Here is a 23,155-nt window from a genome sequence, read left to right as displayed (position 1 = left end):
TTCTGCTTCTCCAGCCAGCAAGAGCCATTTCTCAGATGAAATGGAGATAGTCAGGCCCTGCTTTCCTGGGTTTTCAATAGTAAGTTAGCAGAGTTCGAAGAAAAAGCAGAGTATCTGCGTTGTTCATCTGCTCTCAGCAAGATACCCTCCCCCATTTAAAAAAACATTTGCTCGCTTGCTTAACTTCACCTGCTAATTGGGAACATTCTTAGGCTTGTGGTTGCCACTTCACTGAGCAACACTTTCCTTTCAGTTGCATTTGCAGTGATCTTTTTTCTTTCTCACACCTAGGTCTGTCCTGAGTTGGAGCTCACATTTTCTTTCTGAATCTCCATTACTGAGGTGCTAAGATCTCGCACTAAACCACGACACTCGGTGAAGCACAGGCAGTGTTTTTCTGCTGGGCTTTGTGGTGTGACGTGACTTTCTAAAGCACAGCTGCCTTTCTCTCTGCGATGGCCCTTTGGTGCTCTCAGGGGAAGTGTAATTTTTTTAGAAACTGCCTCATACGTTAATACTCTTTTATCATCCTTAATGGGCCCTATATAAACATAAAACAACAGAGGACACCACATTGGTGGCATCATTGGTGGTTAAATGTCAGTTTACCTTGTAACTGAATGAAAATAGATCCCATAAAAACAAGCTGCGCAACACTAGTCTTGATTTCAAAACTACCCATGATGGAGAACCCTCCACAATCCCTTGGAAATGGCTCCCACTGAAATTATAACCATTACTGGAAATCTGAAACATGTTTCTACTCTCAGTTTATCTGGCATCAGCTTCTGGTCATTAGCTCCTGGTACCGCCTTGCTTACTCAACCAAAGAGGACCTCTATTATCAAAGATTTATTCCCCAGCTGGGTACTTAAGGATTTTGACTGAATCACCTCTTACCCTTTTCACCAATAGGACCTCCTTGAGTCACACTCCGATCCACTGCCTTCCAGCCCTTGATTCATTCATGTGGCTCTTTCCTGAACTCCCTCTACTTTGCCCAGCGAGTTAGTGCTCTGCCCAGCAGAGCCGGGTGCAGCACCGTTCTACAGTAGTCACACCGATGCCCAGTGCACATGTCGCAGACCCCTCCTATTCCTACACGGTGTTTTTCCTCTTGCCCTCCTGTGGATCACACTACCCTTCCTGACGACTTTGGCTTTTTGTCTCCTTCTCCCTGCTTCCTAGTGTTGAGCCGCTCACCCTCTAGGAGTATTTATCCCATGCTGTCGCAAGGGATGCAAGAGTTGTACCACAGCCAGATTTACAGTGGTTGCTGGTGATAGGAGGTACGTGTCAGCCTCCTGAAATAGGTAAATATCCAGATTTTTTTCCACAGATCTCCTGAATCCTACAGATCTTGGTCTCAGGACAGTGTAGTGTCCTAGTACAGAATCATTTAACACGAGCCCTACACTGCACGCATGCAACTAGCTGTACCATTTTGCATGCTAAATCCTAATCATCATTCTGAGGGTAGCAAACTGGCAAAAGGCTACACATGCAGCTGGCAGGTACTCCTGTAATTCTGGAGGTTTCAGGAGCTCTATATCCGTTAACACCAGCTTGAAGCTAATTTTCTTGAGGTTGATCACTGTGTCTCTCCCTTTTAGAAAATGTTTGTTCTTCTCTTAATTACTTCATTTACTTGATTTATATCTACAGGTCTGTTTCAGTGACAGTGATGGAGGTGCCAAGCCCACATTCCTCTCACAAATCTTCCTTTTTTTTTTTTTTTTTTGCATGTAAATATGTAGGGGCAACTGCTTTGTCTTAATAGCACTGCAGAAGATTATTTCAGTGGTCTGTAATACTTCACCATCTGGTGAAGGAATACTTCACCACCTGGAGGAAGACAAAATCCCTTTCTTAAAGCACTTACAACCTGAGGCAACAGCATACAAAAGCATGAAGGAGGTAGATACAGCCACAAGATAAGCACAAGCCTTACACCTTCACTTTTGTTTTCACTGTGCTTCATTTTCTTGTTAAAGAAATGCATGACAGCCATATGTGGTCTTCTGTCATTAACTGGCTATTTCAGTGCCCGAAGTTGGGTGGTATAAACACCTTGCTATGATCTAGCAACCTATTTTAGACCATCACCCTGTTCAAACTGTCCCGTTTCTGTGGCACAGGATCTCAGAATCTCATAACAAGTCAATACAAGTGAAAACATGAGCTTACACTTTCAGGCTAAATCTGACTGTTACAAGGATTTCCCAGCAAAAAAACCTCTCTTTCCTATTTCCATCTGTTAAATCACACTTCTGCCTGGTGATATGCCTCAGTGAGAATCAGAGTATCTCTGACACACATACCAGCCCCTGATGGAGTGGGCTGAGTCAGTGAAAGTAGCCTGCGAACATCTTTCATTCAGATGTACGTCAGCTTTTCCTTGTGATAGTGAGGGATTCGAGAACTTCAATTTGTGTCTTCTAATGCCATAATAAGAGTTGCAAATCCCTGACCTGCTTATTCGAGTGGTGGCAATTGCATTAAAGGGCTTTTTTCTGGTAAAGCGTGAACTACAGCCAGGCAATACAAAAGCTTTTGTAATTCTTCATGTGATCTGTCCTACCAACACTTCCTTCAGATAAAGCCTCTTACATATACAGCCAATGGACAGGAAGGCCCAAAATATCAGTGGAAAAGCTCACAGCAGGAACAAAGAATATATAAGCACCAAAGGTTGTCCCATGCCTTATATTTTGTCATCACAGAATATTCATGTCTGAAGTATCAGGAGCTGAAAAAACATATATATGCTTTTGTCATTCTTACACATGTCTTGTATCAGAATCTGGAGAAAATATATGGATAGAGTGACTGTAAAACTCATTGTTGGGCCTGAACCTGCCCATAAAGTTTAGCTTGCAAAAACAGGCTTTCATCTTTCTGCCTTGGCAAGTCTTTTTCTAATGGCAGATGTGACAGATAAAACAATTACGTGATTCTGGACAATATCATTGTGAATGGCCAGTGAGAAATGTCATTATTCTGGACTCATTTTAGCCTACTTCTACTTTAAAGAAAAAGAAGCAATTTTATTATTAGGTGTTAAAACAAGCAAGTGTAAAGCTGACTTTGAAATACATTTATGGTCCAATTTTTTTAGAACAGGATGTGTTAAAAATAAGCAACCATGATAGATAGATGCAGTGAGGGTATGTGCCAAAGCTACAGTTAAATTATGTATCTGTACCAGTTACATGCTTCAGTGCACACAGAAAATTCTGCAATCTTTGTCTTGTCATTTGTAGAAGCTCACATACTACTAATATTCAATGTTTAGCAAGAGCTGTTTTGTTTTCCTAGCAATAGCAGCAAAAGGCTGCTGAATGGCTATTATTATTAAAATATTATATCTGTTGATGATTCTGTACATCTTGTATTTCACGACATATACAATTTCTGGCAATGAAAACTGAATCTTCATATATGAGCATCTAGAAAACATCTTGAAAAGGTATACTATTAAATTATTGTCCCGCAGAGAGATTTTGATGTGGCCTTCCTTCCACAGCCTGTTGTAAGCAGTCTTTATATAATTCTTAGAACAGCTTGTAGAAAACACATGAAGATTGTATCTCATCTCACAGATAGACTGAATGCCTTCTCCACTCCAAATCTCTGTCAATGTATTCTACCCTTAACAGCACCTTCTTCCTTTTCATATGGTTTCTGAATCTCAGGGGCCTCTGATCTAGGTGTCTTAGATTGCATTATCACCTTGAGGAAGAACCCATCATGTGGAGGAAACCAAAGGTATGTAAAGAGTAGGTCCATCCTTCTTGTCCTCTTTCACACTTTCCTCTCTTCTACTTCTCTTGAGTGGTTGTGTAAGTCCGTAACAATATGGTACATTCTTCAAATTCAATATAAAGACCTTGTGGCCCTATGATTACCATGTTACCTTTTAAACTACGGGCTGAATGAAGTAGTTATTAGGTACGTCAGCAAATGATTGCAACAGTCTACCTGTTGGCAGAGAAAGTTCCAATTAGCAGAGATAAGCACACAGATGCTGCTCAAGGCTTTGGAAGCTGCTGAGCCATGAAGAGCAAGAAGCAAAGTGAGTTTTTAGTTAGATTTCTCAGTCCCCTCTATGTGATGTTCTTCCCACTAACGAGCACAGGGAGAGATGTGCCAGTAGTCCAGCCCAGTGTGGCCACTTTTATGTTCCTGCATAGACAGAAGACAAAGCTCAAGGTTTTCCTTCTGTGGAAAGGAAGGGCTCAGCTGAAAGGCCAGTTTCCATGGCTCAGCAGTGTATTGGGGGGTTGTCTCTTCTTAAGGAGTCTATTGTGATTCTCTTCTTGGTGGGTTCTTGAGAGGGTTGGAAGTGAGGGGCAGGATACACCGGGTTGGGTGAGGAGAAGGCAAGATGACAGAATGTGGACTGCATCCATAAGGATGCTGCAGTGTTAAAGAGGAATCTGTAACAAATTAAAGTGAGAGTCGGGTATGTGAGGGAAGCTTTGTGCCAGGGAGGTGAACATGTCATCTATAATAGAACAAAGACTGAGTGAATCGTCATGAGTAAGTCGTGAAACATCAAAAAAAAAGTAAAGAAAAATCCATGGCAAAACTTGAGCTGCAGAAAGATCAAAAAACCTGAACTTCTAAACATTTCTGTGTACATAGTTCATTTTTTCCCTGATCCACAGGCATCAACTGTATTCCAAAATAGAAAGAAAAAGAAACTCCCGGTAGAACTGGGCATTTTTTCCACAGCCTTATAAGGAATATTTTGCTTCTTGCTTACTGGTTCCACCCTGGCCCAGATATATAGTGACCCAGAATTACAATCATCTTAATCATCATAATCATCTTCTGGCCACTAGGTACTCTTTGTGAAGTACCTGGAAAATGGTTCTTTGTGTCCAAGAAACACATTGAAAGATGACATTTATTCTCCTTTTCCCCAAGTTGGGCAATCTGAGAAATAAGGCAAAAATAAATGAGTCAGAGAAAGTTAATCACTCCGTCACCTCAAGAGAAAACTGAGATGGACATGTAGCCCTTCAGGTCTATTCATGTAGGTTCTTCTACTGTGCACACCAGCCCACTGCCTGACACTGGTGTAGTAAGCAGTGTGACTAATACCCAGCATATGTTGTTTGCTCTCTCATCCTCTCCAGAGGAAGCAGCATATGCGCCAGTGTGTCTTGTTTGATATGATTTTCTGCTGTCTTTTTAAATAGAAGTGCCGCTCTGCATTGATGCTCCAGAAAGCAGCTCCAAAAGGTTCAGATCCTGCCCTTTGAGGGGAAGCCGGTGAGGGGAGGGACAGTGCATAATTCTTGCATGTGTTTGTTCCCCAGCTTCCGAAGAATGAGAAAGTTTTGCCTGACTCACACGCAGGCTTTACTCTGACTAGAGAGCTATCGTGCAATGCTATCATAACAGGGCTTCTCAAGCCAGCACCTTTTGGCAGTCACTATCTTTGCCTTAAGAGAGAAAAATTCAACTTCTTGAGCAAATTAGCAAGCTAGCCCTCAGAAATATTGCTAGAGAGCTGATAAAACATTTGGTTGCACTTTCTGTGAGTTAACTAGCAAGGCCCAGCCCCTTCTGCTGACGTCTTTCCTCTCTATCACACATCAGACTTTTCCCAGTGGAGCTGAGAACAGGCTTCAATGAAAACTGCCTGTTTGCAGCTATATGGATATTGCAGGCACCACAATCACTATTTCCTCTACCTGACCCGGAGCAGAAACTCCATCAGGATAGAAAGGTAGCCTTGTTGCCTAGCAAAGGTGGGGTGATTTATCTCTGTCTCTAGATTGGTCCCTTTTCTTTGCTGCACAAGAGAATTGTTTTCAGACTTCCAAGGAGAATGAAGCCAGGCTAGAAATCGGAGTGGATGTGTGAGAGCTACTCTCTCAGGGAGGAGAAGGAGTCACAGGGTTTCTGTGCTTTTTGCTCCTGTGCAGCACAGGACAATGGTTTTATCTGCCCCAATTATAGCCCTGGGGGCTACCTTAGGGACTGCAACTAGCATCCTTGCCCTCTGCGGTCTCACCTGCTTCTGCAAATGCAAGCAACCTGGGAAAGGAGTCTCAGAAAAGGACCAAGAGGAGGACACGGAAAATACTAAACCCAGTGTGCTTCAGCCAGTCCAGCAAGTAAGACACAGTCTCTAATTTACTCCATGATTTTTCTTTAAATGCAGAGGGTGGGAATGCAACTTCTCTGTTGGGCTAGACAGCATGTGATTTATGTTGCCTATTTATCTGCTTACTGCATTCAGGATGTAACACGTTAATGGGAGGAGGAGTGAGGGAAAAAGAGATGGGCTGGGTGACCCACTGAATTACCAGAGCAGGAGACAGCTGCCACATTGCCAAAGAGAAAGCTGCTAATGGCAAAAATAGGGGAGGAGAACTGGAAATGTTGCTTATCTGTCAAGCTAGATCACAAGGGAAATAATTTCCTGAGGAGAGAAGACTGGACTTTACCAGGTGGCATGCAGCATTGGAGAGAGGAGGTGACTCCTTCTGGGATCTCCTATAACAGCTGTTTCTCCAAGTCTGTTCATGATATCTTACGGTTCATGCAGGATATTTCCCTGTCAACAGCTGGTTTCTTGTGAAAATCACCCCTCCTCCTCCCTCTGCCCCTCTAACTGAGGGGATTAATTATGTGTGGAGTTAAAACAAGGAATTGAAATTATAATAAAATGCAAGTGAGAATCTAGAGTGTGATGACTGGACAATCTCATCACACTGTAAATTGCTTTTTTACTTACTAGAAAAGCAATGTGGAGTATGGATAATGTCAGGCATCCCTGTGTGATCTTTCTTTCTTGTTAGAATCCAAAACCCCTGATTTACTCCTGAGCTCAGTGCAAAAAAGAGCAAGGGGAATTATAGGACGCTTCTAATATACTTATTAATGGGAAGCTCTCCTTCAAAGGGAAATGTTTGACTGATTTTCTTGGTTGACTATGGTCTTTAGCATGAGCTATAGCACTGATCAGTCTCTGAAAAAAAAGTATTATCTCTTTGCTGTTGCTTTTGATGTTTGTATGTGCCTATGTCCTTTTCACTTTTGTCTAGCCATTCAACCAAATGTTATGCCATAGCAGCCAATTTCAAAGGCCAGTGATCTGTTGTATGGCAGTCTTTGTTTGCCTTTTAATTATCTGAGCTGTCTATTATTTTTGTGTTCTTAAAGAGTGTAGCAGGAGTCCTAACTGAACTTCTCTGTAGTGTTTGTAATTACATATTCTGTCTCTCTCTGGCTACCACTCTTAGGCTTTTAGTAGAAAAAAGCCCTGGCATCCTCATGCTCCTGTTGCAATTTGTTCTGAGGAAAGGTGGTCAGATCTACTAACTGTATTGTAAGATCTGGTGCAGATAGATACACAGAATTGCATTACCATAGTTTTTCATTGTTGGGGGGTGGGAGGATGGCTCCACTGACCATGGATGAACATCTGCACTGAGCTTAGGACTTCTCAAGAGATTGCTGCTAATTCTGAGCCTTCATCCATGAGCACAGTGAATACCTCCTAATACCTGTTTGCATTTTCCTAGGATGAATTTCACTTGCTATTCTGTTTGAGAGTTTTGTCATGTCCTTTCCAGGCTCCTTTCTTGTCCTTTCTAAGCAATACAGGGGATTTGCCAACTCCTGTATATAAAGGTGTACAATAATGCTGAGATTTTCCAAGTTTGCTGTTAAAATGAATGAGGAATGTGTAACTTTGGCAGTCATACCACTTTGCATGGCATTCTTTTCTAGCTGTTGTCTGGAACAACCCTACCCACAGATAACTTTACCATCAGTCTCTTTCTACAAGAGACTTTTTGTTGTTTTAATCTTCTAGCTCAGAAACCTCTCAAATCTTTACTTTATCTCCATCCTTGGACTGGACATTTTTCTTTATACAGCCTTTTGGGAACATCTTGGGAAAATGTTAATTCATACCGGAGCTTGTCCTCCAGGGTGTCATCCTGCTTGCATGACTGAAATATGCAGTAAGTCACCATGAACTCCAATTAAGCCTCCAGTACCCAGCAGCTATTAGGTTATGGTCCTCACAATATTTCTACATTCATCAAGTTTTTCCATAACTTAATCCAGTATTTGACCAACAGGGGACCAAATTATTCAACCTATCCTCAGTGTATCACTATTACCTGAGTGATTGTATTTTAGCATTGTAGACTAATTAGAAGTATTATTTCTAATATTACTGGTTTTGTTGTTTTTTTTAAAGAAATCTGGCCAAATTATAGCAGCTGAATGAACATTCTGTCACAGAAAGTGCAAAATGTTCTTAGTTTGCGTATTCCGTATGTTTAACAATTCTTTCCAGTTAAAATAGTTTTCTTGCCAGGAACATGCATTCTCCTATGCTGTCACTGGTTCAGAATCAGTCTATATACCTTGAAGGAACGAATCTCAAACTGAGTTCTGAGCTTGTGAAGTTTTATCATCTGTGTCTATGTTTATAAATTACCCTGTCGAGACTTTTTTCCAACTAGATTAGTACACTGTATATCCTAGTCAGTGCTTGACATGCTTAATTATTGAAGCCTGTCAGGGCCACTGGTTCTGATAAACAGAGATGACAAAAGCAAGATGAAGCAAGACTGATTTTTATTCACTTGGCGCATCTCCCATGACAGTGATGCTTGTATTTGCTATAGACAGAGGTTCCCCATGGACATGCCCTGCATACGTGAGGAGGAAGAATTCGAACACAAAGATACATCTACAGAACTATTAAAAAAATACTATAAATTTCCAATGTCTCAGCAAAGAGTGCAGAATGAAGATTCCTAAATGCACCCAGCAACGGCAACAAACTGGTGCATTGTTTGAGTGACACTGGGCAGAGACCCAGAAGGGTCAGTTGCAGCCTCCTTGCTACTTTTGGTTCCTTTGCTTTCATGCATTTTATGCAGGACTATCTCAACTCTTCTGCTCATTTCTTTATTTAAGATACTCATACTGATTTGCAAAGGGAGCTTCCATAGAGCACTGCTATGTAACTAGATTAGCAAACAGCACTTAGGAACAGAGCTGGCATCAAAAATAATAAACAGAGGCAGATGCAGTTGGAAGAGGGGGTGGGCTAGTCCCACTGTGCTTGCATATGTCTCTCATCTCTAATTCTGCAAAGCAGACAGACAAGAGGAATATTTAGACCCAGTAGAGCTCTGACTTGCTGTGCTGATGGATTTCCTGACTAAATGTCTGGCTTTTAACGAGTGGAAGAAAAGATTGTGCTAACAATACCTCACATTTGTATGGTGTTTTTCATCCCAAAGGATCGCAAAGTGCTTCATGTGCTAGCACACACTGGTGTGATGGTCAGTGACTGGCAGGACAGCAGCCTTATACAGCGGCTTCAGGGGAGAAAGAACAGCAGAGACTGACCACCACGACAGGCACTGCATGCATGTTAGAAGTAATGCCTTTGCAGAAAAAAAGCGACCTGGTTTTTCGAGCTGTTGTCTAGTGATTCCTAACATATTTTGCTTGGTTCATCTGCTTTAATTTTAGGAGAACGGAGAGCTGCATTTAAGGTTTGGATGAGTAACTTCAAATTTCCTGTGTATTTTAGGACTGATGAGGCTCACATGCCTAAAAGAGGGATCTCACTTACAGACCCACACCGTATGTCTTGCATAACATCTCAACTCAGCTGAATGCTAGGTGGGGACTGCACACAGTGACATCTTTCTTTCTTTCTCAACCCACTTCTCTTTCAGAGCCCTTAAAATTAGACAAGACACAATGCTATGTTACATAGTAGACTTCCCAAACACTGATTCACTGGCTGCCTTGAGAAGATGGTGTCACTGACCTAATTAATTCTTTACCACTGCCAAGTGCATGCAACCATAGTACTATGATGTCCATAAGCAGAGTATGACTAAAGAGCTAAAGTCCAAGACTGATATTTTTCTTCAGCTCTATTTCTTGAGGAATAGGTATGCTCCCTCAGGACATGTGAACTGGGACCACAAAGTCCCAACATAGACAAGTGCTTCAGGGCATCATCTGATTATTAATAGGAAACAATGAGACTAAAGAAAAACTTTAATTACAATTGCAAACATTTTCTGGCTCACCCTCGATCTAAACTTAACACAGAATAAGTTGGCAGGCAGAGGGGTTGGAGAGAATCCCACTGCACAATAATCAACCAAAATGGCAGTTTTACTTCTGCTTTTTATCTTTTGTGTTTTGAAAACATTAATAAAATCTGTTTCAAGAGTCACGGTCATTTGCTAGTCAGCTTTTGTTCTTTCCCATTGAACAGGAATGATTTCAGTTGTGAGCAGACAGGATTCTTTCTTGGGATATAAGGAAAACAGGACTGTTATATTCCACTAAAGTATTTTTCATTGTTTTGGGAGAACAGTAATGCTGTTGTGACAACCTTTGCTTGGGCTGCCTGAGCATTACACCATCTTGCAGGTTCTTCTGCTCATTCCATGTTCACAATTCATCAGGAAATTGAAATGTTAAGATCAAACTCAGCCATAAATCCAAATTTCAATTCCGGTATAATAAAGGGGAAATGTGTGTCTGAAGGTCAGGTGGAGCTCTGGTCCACAGAGCCAAGACAGTCCAAGAGGCTGAGAAGACCACTGAAGCAACTACTCTTGGTATGCCATTGCTAGGCTCATTTGTTCAACCAGTTGTCCTTTGTCTTATTACACCATGGTTGTACTTGCTCCAAGTGACTGTATGATCCATGCCTTTGCCTTTCTAATGCTTACTGCATACTCATATAAATTTCTCTGAAATCTGTGGGTGGCTATAGCTGCTTGACCTTGGATTTGACTTCAAACATCAGGGTAAAAAATATCATACCTCAGTCATAGCAAAATGAACTTCATGGTTGATTTCTGTGCTAAGAGAAAAAACAGACTTATGGAAGAAGGATAACTGGTACAAGAACAGAAGAATAATCAAACAATAAGAACATATCTTTTTCTTGTTGCAACCAAAAATCTGTAGAGGAGTAAATCTGAAAAGACATACACCAAGTAGAAGGGTATCAGCTTTGGCAAGAAAATCTCTGGACATACAGGCAGTGGTTTCTACAACACAAGAACCAATGACAGTAAGAATGACCAGAGGCACTGTCTTTTCTCCCTTTGTCTCAGCACATTTAACACTGAGAGAATTGGAAGAATTAGTCTAACTAGTGCAAAGTAACCAACAAGGTTTTAATTTTCAGTTCAACGTTAAGAAAACTGCAGAGCCAGTCCAGCCTCGACCACTCCTGAAGTTTCCCAACATTTATGGCCCCAAACCAGAAGTAACTTCACCTGAAATTGTTAACTACACGCAGTACTCCCTGAAGACAACAGAAGAACCAGCTACTGGAAAACATACTTGTTTGGATGAGAACAGGATGAAGATACAAGTCAATGAAGAGCTGTTTGTTCTCCCTCAAAACGGTAGGAGCGTTTGGTCTTCAGACAAACAATTTCTTTTCTGGGTGTAGTTCTGTAATACTTCTGAGCATAATGTGATTGTAGTTAGAGAAATAAATGTGAAAATGAAGATGAGGTGCTTTTTGTTCTCTTATCATGAGCATTGTGAGTTCTCTCTCTTCAGTGCATGTGTTTAATAGAAAGTAGTCATGGAGCTCGTCAGGACATTCAGATAACAAAGCTGTAGTTGTGTCTGGTTGTAAAATTTTTACCTAAACATCTTTGTGTTGAAGAATCTGGCTCACTGGAAGCAGACATTTTGTAGAAAAGCTCGTATTTAGCGTAGTTTTAATGAGAGCAGTTGCCAGAGTATAGGTGAAATATCCAGACAAAATTAGGCAGAGTATCTCCTCCAGGACAAATGTTAGCTGTCCAACAACTGTCCTTGTCAGGGACACTGACAGCAGGGGTTCAGGCTTCTACTTTATTTTATGTGCTGCTTTTTTTCCACCAGTTGGTGAGATGGTCTTGGCTTGTTGTAATGTGCAGTGAAACCAAAGGCTGACACCTCAGACACTTTTGCCAAACAGAATTCTTGTTTTCCAGCCAGACCAAAGGGTAACATGCCAAAGCCTAGAACATAAGATTCCTGGAGCCTGAGAGAAAATACAATGTTAATTATATACATCTGGCAGCATGTCTGTATTGCTTCCATACTGATTTTTACCTTCACAGCTGTCTTTTAACAAGATAATTGACTCTTATGGTTACCACATTAATAAAACCTTCCTGAAGATTTGCCAGAGATACAATGCCATCTGTCATGATTTTTTTAAAGACAACTCTTAGCTTTTTTAAATTGGTTGAGATTATATTTTTGCTCTTCTGGGAGGACAATTGCTACAGTCGCCCTTCCACCCTGAGACTTGTGAGTATGGAAAAGAAAGTACTATGGGAAGCAGCTTCATTGGAGGAAGAGACTGTCTGAGCCACATCCTTAGGTATCAGGGAGAAGATTATAGGGTGGAGAGGCTGAAGGATGATGGCTGCATGTAGGATAAAGCTTTAAATAAGTGTTGGTATAAGAGCATCTCTGCACTGCTAATGGCACAAGCAAGTTTGCTTCCTGCTGTGCCTGATTTCATAGCTCAAGTGTTGCAGAAATAAAACAAAAATTGTTGCATTCTCCTTTCGGTGTTGCATTGAAATGGTCTGGACTGTGGCTGAGATTTTTAGGAGGAAAAGTCCTGGTCCCACTATTGTTTTCTGTGTGAATCAAAACTGACCATGCAGATAACAGTTTTTGATGACAAAAAGCTGTGGCTTCCCTTTTAGTCTTGCAACTTGCTTTATTTCAGTATGAAATATGTACTCAACTTCAAAATTGCATGTGTAGAAACTACCTCACAGCTTCTCAAGCTCATTATATTCAACCTGGTCAACCCTGTGGAAATAGGGGTCTTCTGCATGACAAAGATTGTATTGTTAAAAATAAAAAATGTTTAGAGATGTCTGAACTAACACAATGTTGCATGGCAGCTCAAAAGCAGACTCAAGTTCTCATTCCAAAGAATTAATTCACCAATGCGAGTTAAAAACAATTTAAAACAATATAACAAGAGTGTAGTTTAGACACAAGGTAAAAGCGTGAGTTTGTGAACCATCTTAGAGCAAAAGGTGGTAGAGAGCAGAAGACTTGTCCAAGTGCTGTAGAAAGAGCTGAAAGTATGAGAAAATAGAGCAAAAAGGAGATACGGTGATGGAGGAAGAAGGAACATAAATGATGTTCCTGCATACAAGGTGCAGGAATAGTAAGGCATTTAAAAAAATTGAGTCAAGACAGGGTGGATTTGTTCTCCTTGGAAGGCGAAGACCTGTTTGCTAAAGGAGTTATTTCAGTTCCAGGTGTAGTAAAGGACGTGTGTGTCACAGAGCACTTGAACCCAGAAAGGGCGGCCAGCTGCAACCAGGCCCCTGAGCTGCGCTACTCCCTTGCATATGATCAACAAAAAGCCGAGCTGCGTGTGGCCCTTCTGGAAGGTAAGGGGGAAAGACATCTTCCACTGGTGACTCTCCATCTGGAGGGTACAAGACACCTGTTGGTTTTATAGAAGGTTCCCCTCCCACTGTAAAATCAACATGTGTCCCCAGGACCACTGAATGTTTCACTGTTTCTGGGCTTGCAGAATAGAAATACCTGGCAATGTCACTGCTTGAAGTGACCGTGCAGGGCATGGCTTGGGAACAATTGTTTGCACAGCTCAAAAGCTGTCAACTTTCCTGTCAAAAAGTCAGGAACCAGAATGGGCTCCTTGAGTCCCAGATATGGTACAAAGCAACCTCTTCTTTTTATTTTTCCCTTTGGGGGCAGGGGGAAGGGGGTTGCTATCTCCTTCCTTTCTATAACTTTCATTCTTCAACTTGACCCACTCCCTTCTGCCTCTTCCTCAAGTCAAGTCAAAGGCTGAGCTGGAGAGAGAAGACTTATCTTGTAGGCCACCGAGGAAGGTCCCTCTGGCTGCACCTGACCAGGCAGGCAGGCTCTGTGTCACTCTTTGAAGTGGGAACTGACAACTGTAACAGCTTCTCCGCTCAGGGCTGGAGCATCATCAGTTCCCCTGGGAAAGTAAAATAAGCTGACTGAATAATTCATGAACAACACAGATCTCTGTGGGAACCTAATCAAATCACACCCTCTGAAGCGAGAATTGAAAGGGTGCTAAATGGCAGCCGCTGCTGTGGGTCCTGCCAGCAGCAAGACCACAGCTTCCCTCGAGGGTGAACACCCGTGCCTGCTCCTCCCTGGGTGTCCCACTGCCACCTGGGCAGGATCTAACTCCGCTCACCAGCTCTAATCCCCCGAGAAACCAGCAAAACCTGTGAGCCATGGGACTTGGTAGATCAGGAGCATCTGTCCTTGGACTGGCTGCATCAAGGACTTCAGTTTTGCCCACAAAGCCATACTGCTTCATGACACCTCAGAGGAAGGCGTGCTCCTCTTGCTGCAGAGAAGGCAGCACAATTCTGTTGATGCAGCTGAAGAGGAGTGTGAAACGTCATTCTCACTCTAGGCTTTTCAACATAAAATGGATCTAAAATTAGGATGAAAGTCTCTTGACACAGCTCTTTCATGTTGTGGGATGGCTTCTGAAGGAGTCATTTACTAGAGGCTGGACGAGCAGAATGCAATAACCCTTAGACGTAAGCCACACTGACCTGCAGGGGTGGATGTGTGCCAAGAGGGAGGTCTCTCCCATCTCTGATATCTTGTGACTGACCAACCTGCTTTTAAAATCTTTTTAAGAAGGATTCTTTCTGTGCCAAGGTAAAAGTAAATGAGAGCTGCCCATCCCTGTGCCATGCTGTGTCTCATCTTATTGCTGCTCTGTGTCTTTCAACAGAACATGTTTCCTTGAACTAAGCTGTTGCTCTCCCAAACACTAACAGAATCCTTCTGCAGTGGTGGAAGGACAAGGACATTGTGCAGCATAAGGAAAACACCACAGCATGGGCTCACAACTTAGTCTGCCCCATGCAAGCAGGAACAGGGGTCAATGTCTGCAACAATGCAGCTGTTGTATTTTATGGGTCTCATGAAATGAGCAATTGAGCCACAGATGTTTATGGGCTGTCTTTTGTGAGAGGTCCTTACAATCAATCTTTCTTTTCCAGCTATGCATGGCAGAAAGAGTGGGGACCAAGATGCTGGCTGCCATTGCTACATACTGGGCACACTGGTGAGCAAGTCCGGTATTACTGAGGCCCAGACAGAGCTGAAGAAGAAAGTGCTTCACACCCTCTGGGAGGAGGTCCTGCGATTCCCGTTAACGGAGGAGGAGATGCCAGAGGGAACACTGACTCTCACCCTGAGAAACTGCGACAAGTTCTCCAGACACAGCATTGTGGGGGAACTCAAACTGAGCCTTGCTAACATAGAGGAGTCCTTTGGGATGGCCCAGTGGGAAAGGCTAAAGACCCCAGAGAAGGTATGGACTCAGTCTGTGTCAGTAGTCCAGAAACTCTAATGATAAATTGTTCGGACAAGCGAAGCCCTGTTCCAAGATGGCTGCATGTCAGTGGGTGGCTTTATTTGTTTGGAGCCAGGTTTAGAGGGGTGATGTGTGACTGCAGAGGTCTGTGTTGGTTTGTAGCTAACCATTTCAGAAAGCAATCAAAGGCCCATCAACCCAGCCCTTCCATCTACAGCTCCTGGCAGTTAAGATGTGTCAAAACTCCCTCTCATCCTCCCTCAATTACATGACAATCTGACACTGATATATGTGATTCAAAGCCTATGTCTAGAAAAAGTTACGTGAGTTTCTGTGAATTAGCTATGCAGGACTGTGGTGGCAAGAGCCTACAGAGATCCTACAGAGCAGGACGGAGGGACTCTGTAGAGCTGGGTGCAGGCAGGGCACACAGTGGCACCCCAGGGAGCCTTAAGCTAGGAGTGAAATACATTGTTGGGAATGAGATGTTTGACTGAAGACCACTTATCCTTACTGGATCAATTCAGCAATGCTATTCTTTCTAGGAGATGTCAAAATATCACTCATTGTATCGTGTTGGTTTTCTTAAATGTCAAAACCTCCCTTCCTTCCTTATCCACACCTTCCCAGCTGCACAGACAGGAAAAATGGAGGGAAGGATTCCAACAGTACTTGAAGTCAGTACAGGGGATGCTTCATGTGCACTAATTTCTTGCACATTTCCTCAGAAGCCTTTTCCCTGCCATGAACTAGATTATTTTTCTAGCAGCAGCAATAGACTTAACAACATGGCAGCAGGGTGCTGCTATTGTTGGTACTAGTACATCGCTACTAACAGGTACCTATTGTATTCTGGTATTGGACAGGGTAAGCAATGCAAAACAACACTAGCATTGTCGCTAAGCTTGCTAAAATAAATTACTGCTTGTCACCATCAGGGGTGAGGGATCTCCACTGAGTTGGTCACAATCACAGAGTACAGAGTTAGCATTTCTGATTTCCAGTAATGCTAATTTATCTGATCACCACTTGAATTTTAATAGGGCTGGCCACTCTAAAAAACCTCTGGCAGAGAGGCAGCAGCAACAAATGGGTGGTCTGAATCAGTTTAATAGACTTCAAGCACATGGCTAAATATTTGCCTAATAGCTGTAAATTGAAAGGTGTCCCCAGTCTGCTGCTATAAAAAGAGACGTCCAAACGAAATTGTTCCAATATAATGATTTAAATTCCTAAGCTGAGATAGATGGAGCCCACTTCCCCCCAATCTACTGTAGTATCTACTTTGTAAGCAATACCCAAGGAACAGCCTGTTCACAGCAATGGTCACTTGTCACTCAAGTACACCTGATGGAGTCCTGACTCTGCCTTGGTCCAGCTTCACAACTATGCATAGAAACAGGGCAGCATTCATTTCTTCTCCAGGCTGACAGCACAAGGTTAACACTAACAGTACTGCTGAACAGTGCCCCAGTTTGAGCTGAGGATGTGCAGTGAAAGCTGAATTTGCGTCATCTGGGACCTGAGAGAGCCAACCATTGCACAGATAGCTTATATACAGATCCTGAATCATTCATCGAGAACCAGAGCAGGAGGGAGTGAGGAAGAACTGATCAAAAAAGAGGAGCTATTTTTGACGGCATCCATCCAGGAACAAAGTTACTGGGCTTTGTTTAAAGTCTGACATTTCCTTGAAAAGCCATGAGGTGCAGAAATTTCATTCCTACCTTCCCAGTAATTCTCCCACACGTAAAGGAAGGGGCTCAGAGGGGAGCTTACAGCTAACCAGGTAATGTAATTAGTATTCAGGAATTCATGGACTGCTGTGAGAAATGCAAAGCGTAGATATTGCAGACTGATATCCTTATCTTGTCTTCCTTCCCTCCCAGTGCTTTGCTAATGACAGTGATGATAGTGGCTCCGTGCATAGCACCTTCCCTTTTGTGATTTCATGGTGCCCTGCACACGTAATTCACTGATGACCCCCTGATGCTTTTTATCCTTATTGCACAGAAAGGAAGACTGAAGCTCTGGGGGTTGTGTGAATCTGCAAGGTTGCAGCACAAAGTGCAGGTTATGGGTTTTAATAGGAAAAAGGAAAAAAACAAAACCCAGGAGGGGGAAGGAAAAGTACCCGTGGCTTGGTCTCTTCACACAAAACTCCAGCAGAGACCAACCATTGTAGCTTTTGGTTTCATGTGGTTACAGGCTTGTCAAAAACTTGATCAGAGTATTAGGAGCCAGAAAGCCATAAGCGCAAGATGTGACACATGTGTACAAGGTGTGTGTTTGCGTGTGCGTGCATGCGTCTGTGCACGTCTACAGAGCCCTGCCACCCCCAGCCTCCCCAGTCTCCACCGTATCTACCTGTGCCTGGGGCTACGGGAACCAAATTCTGGCCAAGAGCTACAGAGCGGGACCTGGTGAGATGTAGAGGGGGTAAATAAACAAAAGCAACTTACTACTTGCCTAAATAGTGCGTTTGTATTGAGGTGGTATTTGCATTTGTCCCTCCATGTACAAGCACCTGTTCTTTTGTTGTGGACTTACAGCAGTTTGAATCTGCCTCTGGGTTTATGTGTGGGGTTTTTTAAGATCCACTTAGATGTAGGACAGGATTTATGTAAGTGAAATACATATGAGGCCTTCGTTGCTACCTGAGTGCATGAAAAAGGATTTACTTGGGCTGATTTGGGATTGAATTGCAGGCTTCCTCGCTAATGGCCTCCCACCTGATTTGTGCACGACAGATAAGTCATTCAAACCAGACAGCGATGACAGCCATGTTTTCTGGAGAGTCAGTCAGCTCATGGGGAGCATACAGGGGCCTGTCCTTGCCTGTTGTGAGTAACTGGGTGAAAACTTAGTTTGAAATATTTATAGCTCACTTCGAAGTGAGAGTGCAGAGCACAGAAATGGCCTGGAGAAGGGCTGTCTGTCCTAAAGCGTGTAAATCATGCTAAGGAGTCCAAAGGGAGTCTATTGAATTGACATTGGCTTTCTGGGACTCTTCTGGGTCATTAACCTCACACTAAACCAGATTTCTGTCACAAGCTCCTGCTCACTGAGAGAATAACTGCTCGCCCCTCGCCGCAGGCTGGAAGCCCCGCCCACACCGGCGGGGGCTTCCCCCGGGGGCGCCTTCCTCTCCTTCCCCGCCGGCTCCCGAGGGGCAAACGGCCCTGCTCTCCCAGGGGAGAGCCATGGGCGCTGTGGCTATGCTCCCCTGCTTCCCCCTCCGGGGAATCAGTGCTGGTCCAGGGCAAGCGGGAAGGAAGGGGAGAAAGGTCAGGAGGCTAAGAGGACAATCGCTAATGGGAAGAAACGGGGAGGAAAGGGAAAGGGAAAGGGAAAGGGAAAGGGAAAGGGAAAGGGAAAGGGAAAGGGAAAGGGAAAGGGAAAGGGAAAGGGAAAGGGAAAGGGAAAGGGAAAGGGAAAGGGAAAGGGAAAGGGAAAGGGAAAGGGAAAGGGAAAGGGAAAGGGAAAGGGAAAGGGAAAGGGAAAGGGAAAGGGAAAGGGAAAGGGAAAGGGAAAGGGAAAGGGAAAGGGAAATATGTGGTCCCCTGAAGTGAGTGCCTGATGGTTCAGCACGTTTGCCCTGGAGGAAGTCCCGCAGGGGCAGCAGGGAGAGCTGCTCACAGGCCTGAGGGACAGCAGGCCAGGAAGGAAGAGTAAAGCACTGTCCCCAGCTCATGGAGGCTTTCAGGCTGGCCGGGTTTTTCCCCATACCAAATAAAGGTGCCAGAGAAAGTTCAACTCCAGCTCCAGGGTCCAGCTGTGTGGCACGGCCCCGGGTATCGCCTATTCTTTCCCAGGGAGCCCTACGCTCCTGCTAGGCAGTGTGGACCTGGGGCCACGTTTGGTCAGAGCTTCCTCAGGCAAGCACAGCCTGGGCTTGCATGTCATGGGCACGGAGAGGAACCACTGGGAAGAACTGCTGAGGAACCCCAGGTGACAGATAGCCATGTGGCACCAGCTCCACATGTAGGCTCACCATGATTACTGCCAGCCAGATTTCCACCAGGCCTCTGCGCCTGAGGGAATAAGCTGCATTCACCTTCCACCTTCCCTCCACAAAAAGAGCAGCTGAAATGGAGAGTGAATTATGAACAGCAGTGGTGGAAGTAGGGGACGTAAATAAAGGGCATCTAGATAATCTCTCAAAAAAGGAGTATCTTGCATGTAGTTCAGCCCCAAATCCTCTTCATCTGACTAAATATTCCACTAAAAGTAGATGCTAGGAAGCAGTTACTTTCCAGCCACAGAAGAAAGCAGTAACTCACATGATCAGGGCCTTATGAGTGGAGGAGCCTTCTCAGACATCTTTGCCAGGTTTATTCTCATCCAGTGTAACTGGAAGGATCTCCCGGACAAAGACAGGGAGACAACTTGGTCGGTCCACAACCTTCTACCCACCACCTTGTACTGTTTAGTTTTCTTAATGTTATGGTCAAGATTGTATAAAAAATTAACCCTTTCTGTGTTTCCATTTCCAGGAGCCGTCTACAGGCCACGGGGAGGTTCTGCTCTCTATCAGCTACCTGCCAGCAGCTAACCGCCTGCTGGTGGTGATTATTAAGGCTAAAAATCTCCATTCCAAGCAGCTGAAAGATCTTCTTGGTAATGGTGAGTAGAATAGCAAGAAAACAGACTGTTGCTTCTGTTATTATGTAAATCTAGAAAGAAAGTGGGAAGGGTGGTGTTTGGCAGAAAAAAATAGATGTTTGGCTTAGAAAGCCAAAGACACCTGAATAATTTCTAAAAAGTGAAAACCAAACCCCCCAAGATCAATGTTTCTTATGTTCTCTCTCTCAGTCTGTCACCGGTTTAACTGTCACCACTTAAAATTCTCTTGCATTCATTTTGTTGCATGCTCATTAATATGGTGTCTCTCTTCACTTCCTATACAGATGTTTCTGTCAAGGTGACACTGAGACATCAGTCCTTGAAGCTGAAAAAGAAGCAGACCAAACGTGCAAAACACAAGATCAACCCTGTGTGGAATGAGATGATCATGTTTGAGGTGCCTCACGAGCTCCTGAGTGCCTCCAGTGTGGAGCTGGAAATGCTGAGCCAGGATGGTGCTGGCCAGAGCCACGTGCTTGGCAAATGCAGCCTGGGCTTGCACATCATGGGCACGGAGAGGAACCACTGGGAAGAAATGCTGAGGAACCCCAGGAGACAGATAGCCATGTGGCACCAGCTCCACATGTAGGCTCATCACGATTACTGCCAACCAGATTTCCACCAGGCCTCTGCACTTGAGGGAATAAGCTGCATTCACCTTCCATCTTCCCCTCCACAAAGTTGCTCAGCACAGCATTCTTCTTACACCACCTTCTCTGATTTTTCTGCCTCATCCTAGCCCAGGAAACTGTCTGGAAAATAGAGAACAATCTCTCACCTAATCGAGCAGTTCTCTCAAACAGGAGACTTGGCTGCCTGGATGATTTGAATGAATTTTATTGGCCTGCCCCTGTCATTTCTGTGAGGTCCCCATTTCTGTAGCGGAGCAGAAGGGAGCAAAGGTATCATGGAAATGTAAGCCACTCCTTGGCATTTAGCACTGTCACCTAAGTCCCTGATGAGAGCTGGCTCCATAATCTCAAACATGCAGCAGGTTATACCAGTCGCTGTTTTTCATAATACTTCATAAGACTGTGAGAAATGAAGATCACAAAACTAACTTTCACTGCAGATGCAAAGTATCAGTACGAAAGACAGAGTAAAGCCCATGTGCAGTAGATGGATACCTAGAAAAAGACACAGAACTAGGGAGAGAGCAGAGGAAGATGAGAGAGTGAGACAGTCAACACTATCATCCTCTGTAACCTTTGAAGCAAACACTGCCAAACAAGAAGTCAAATACCTTCCCCCACTTTTGTTTCCTGGAGTGTTTGATACCTTGTATTTAGGATTCATGAAAACTGATGAAAACATGAATGTTTCAGGATCCTTTAGCAGAATGCCTATATCTACTGTCTTTCTACAGTGGCACCCAGGAAGACCCTAAACACGGACAAAAAAATTACTGTTGATGTACCTCCAAAAACTTGTAACCAAATCTTTCTGCTTACTGCCATCTTTTCTGTTTGGGTTTTTCTGAGCTAGAAAGTTTCAAATACTGTCATTTGTATTTCAGGCAACATCTAAGACTAGACAAAAGAAGCGGAATCATTTCATACCTTAGCAGTTGATTGATGGTTTTGGTTTGACTGTTAACTATTGCACTCAAATCCTCATACCAGCATTACTCAAAGACAACCCTTAAGAACTCCCATGTATTTCATCACTTCCAGACAGAAGGAATTCACTGACCAGACAGACTCTCCAGGGCTGTTTTTTTTGTGTGCACTTTCAAGATTTGACTCGGCTTAAGTATTACCATTTACTGTCTTTTTCTTGTGTCTAGATGGACTGAAAGTTTGGCATTGGCAATGATGATGTTATGACCCTCTAAGCACATTGCTTGTCCTACCACTTTATTTCAAGTAGCAGACAGCTTTAAGGGACTTGCATGGGGCATCCAAAAGTCTAAGACGAGAACCATATCGTTTGTAGCACTGGAAAACAGAGGTCTTCTTTTTGCAGGGTCAGCTTGATCCTCTGTTTAATTCAAAATATTAAGCTAGGCTTTATCTAGTATCCATCCCATTTTGATGACTTAGTCAAACAAGTCTAGCAGACTGTCAAGTGAAGGCTGCCATCCTGTTGGCAAAGGGAAACCACCAGAACCAGCATCTGAAAACTGGCTGAAGCACCATAGAACAGGGGAATGAAGTTCAGCTGGAAGCCAGTCACTAGTGGTGACTCAGGCTGGTAGTGGGACTGACACTGTTTAACATCTTCATAAATGACATGGACAATGGGAGAGAGTGTGCCTTCAGCAAGTTTGCAGATGATACAAAACCGTGAGTAGTGGTTGATACTCCAGGAGGTTGTGCTGCCGTTCAGAGGGATGTGGAGAGGCCGGAGAAATGGGCTGACAGGAACCTTCTGAAGTTTGACAAGGGGAAGTGCGAAGTCCTGCATCTGGGCAGGAACCATCCTATGCACCACTGCAGGCCTAGGGGCTGGCAAGTAGCTTTCCAGAAAAGGACCTGGGTGTACTGGTGGACACCAAGTTGAACATGAGCCAGCAATGCGCTCTTGCAGCAAAGACAACCAACAGTGTCCTGGGCTGCGTCAGGAAAAGCATTGCCAGCAGGTCAATGGGGGTGATCCTTCTTCTCTGCTCAGCACTGGTGAGGGCACATCTGGAGTGCTGTGTCTAGTTCTGGGTTCTCCAGTGCAAGAAAGATATGGACTTACTGGAGGGAGTGCCGCAAATGACCATGAAGATGATTAAGGGACTGGAGCACCTTCTGTAGGAGAAGAGGCTGAGAGAGCCGGGACTGTTCAGCCTGATCAAGAGAAGGGTCGAGGGGGGAATATGTATAAACATCTGATCTTGGAGAGGAGAAAAGAAGATGGAGCCAGACTCTTCCCAGTGGTGTCCAGTGACAGGACAAGAGGCAAGGGCACAAATCACAATACAGGAAATTCCATTTGAACACATGGGGAAAAAAAAAAAGAAAAAAGAAAAAAAACCAAAACTTTTTTACTGTGAGGATGGTCAAACACTGGAACAAGTTGCCAAGAGGTCAAACAGTGGAACAAGTTGCCATCCTTGGAGACACTCAAAATCTGATGGGACACAGTGCTAAGCAACCTGCTTTAGTTTACCCCACTTTGAGCAGGTGCAGGTTTGGACAA

At 43.7% G+C, this 23,155-nt stretch overlaps 1 protein-coding gene across 2 annotated transcripts; it reads left to right on the top strand.

The window, feature by feature from the left end:
* Nucleotides 1-5,948: 5,948 nt before the first annotated feature.
* On the top strand, nucleotides 5,949-20,744 carry SYT13 (synaptotagmin XIII). 2 transcript variants are annotated; one of them, XM_010292853.1, is made up of 7 exons: nucleotides 5,949-6,131; nucleotides 11,213-11,435; nucleotides 13,317-13,451; nucleotides 14,984-14,988; nucleotides 15,101-15,397; nucleotides 19,897-20,026; nucleotides 20,311-20,744. In XM_010292853.1, exons 1-7 carry the CDS (start codon nucleotides 5,949-5,951, stop codon nucleotides 20,613-20,615), a joined length of 1,278 nt encoding a protein of 425 aa, XP_010291155.1. In that variant the 3' UTR covers nucleotides 20,616-20,744. The 2 variants fall into 2 exon arrangements, with proteins under 2 accessions (XP_010291155.1, XP_010291147.1); XM_010292845.1 differs by lacking the exon at nucleotides 14,984-14,988 and having other exon boundaries at nucleotides 15,084-15,397.
* The last annotated feature ends 2,411 nt before the right edge of the window (nucleotides 20,745-23,155 follow it).

This window comes from Phaethon lepturus, unplaced genomic scaffold (assembly GCF_000687285.1).
Source record: "Phaethon lepturus isolate BGI_N335 unplaced genomic scaffold, ASM68728v1 scaffold20350, whole genome shotgun sequence".
NCBI classification, from domain to species: domain Eukaryota; kingdom Metazoa; phylum Chordata; class Aves; order Phaethontiformes; family Phaethontidae; genus Phaethon; species Phaethon lepturus.
The sequence above is the reverse complement of the archived record's forward strand: the minus strand, read 5'-3'. Positions and strand labels throughout refer to the sequence as shown.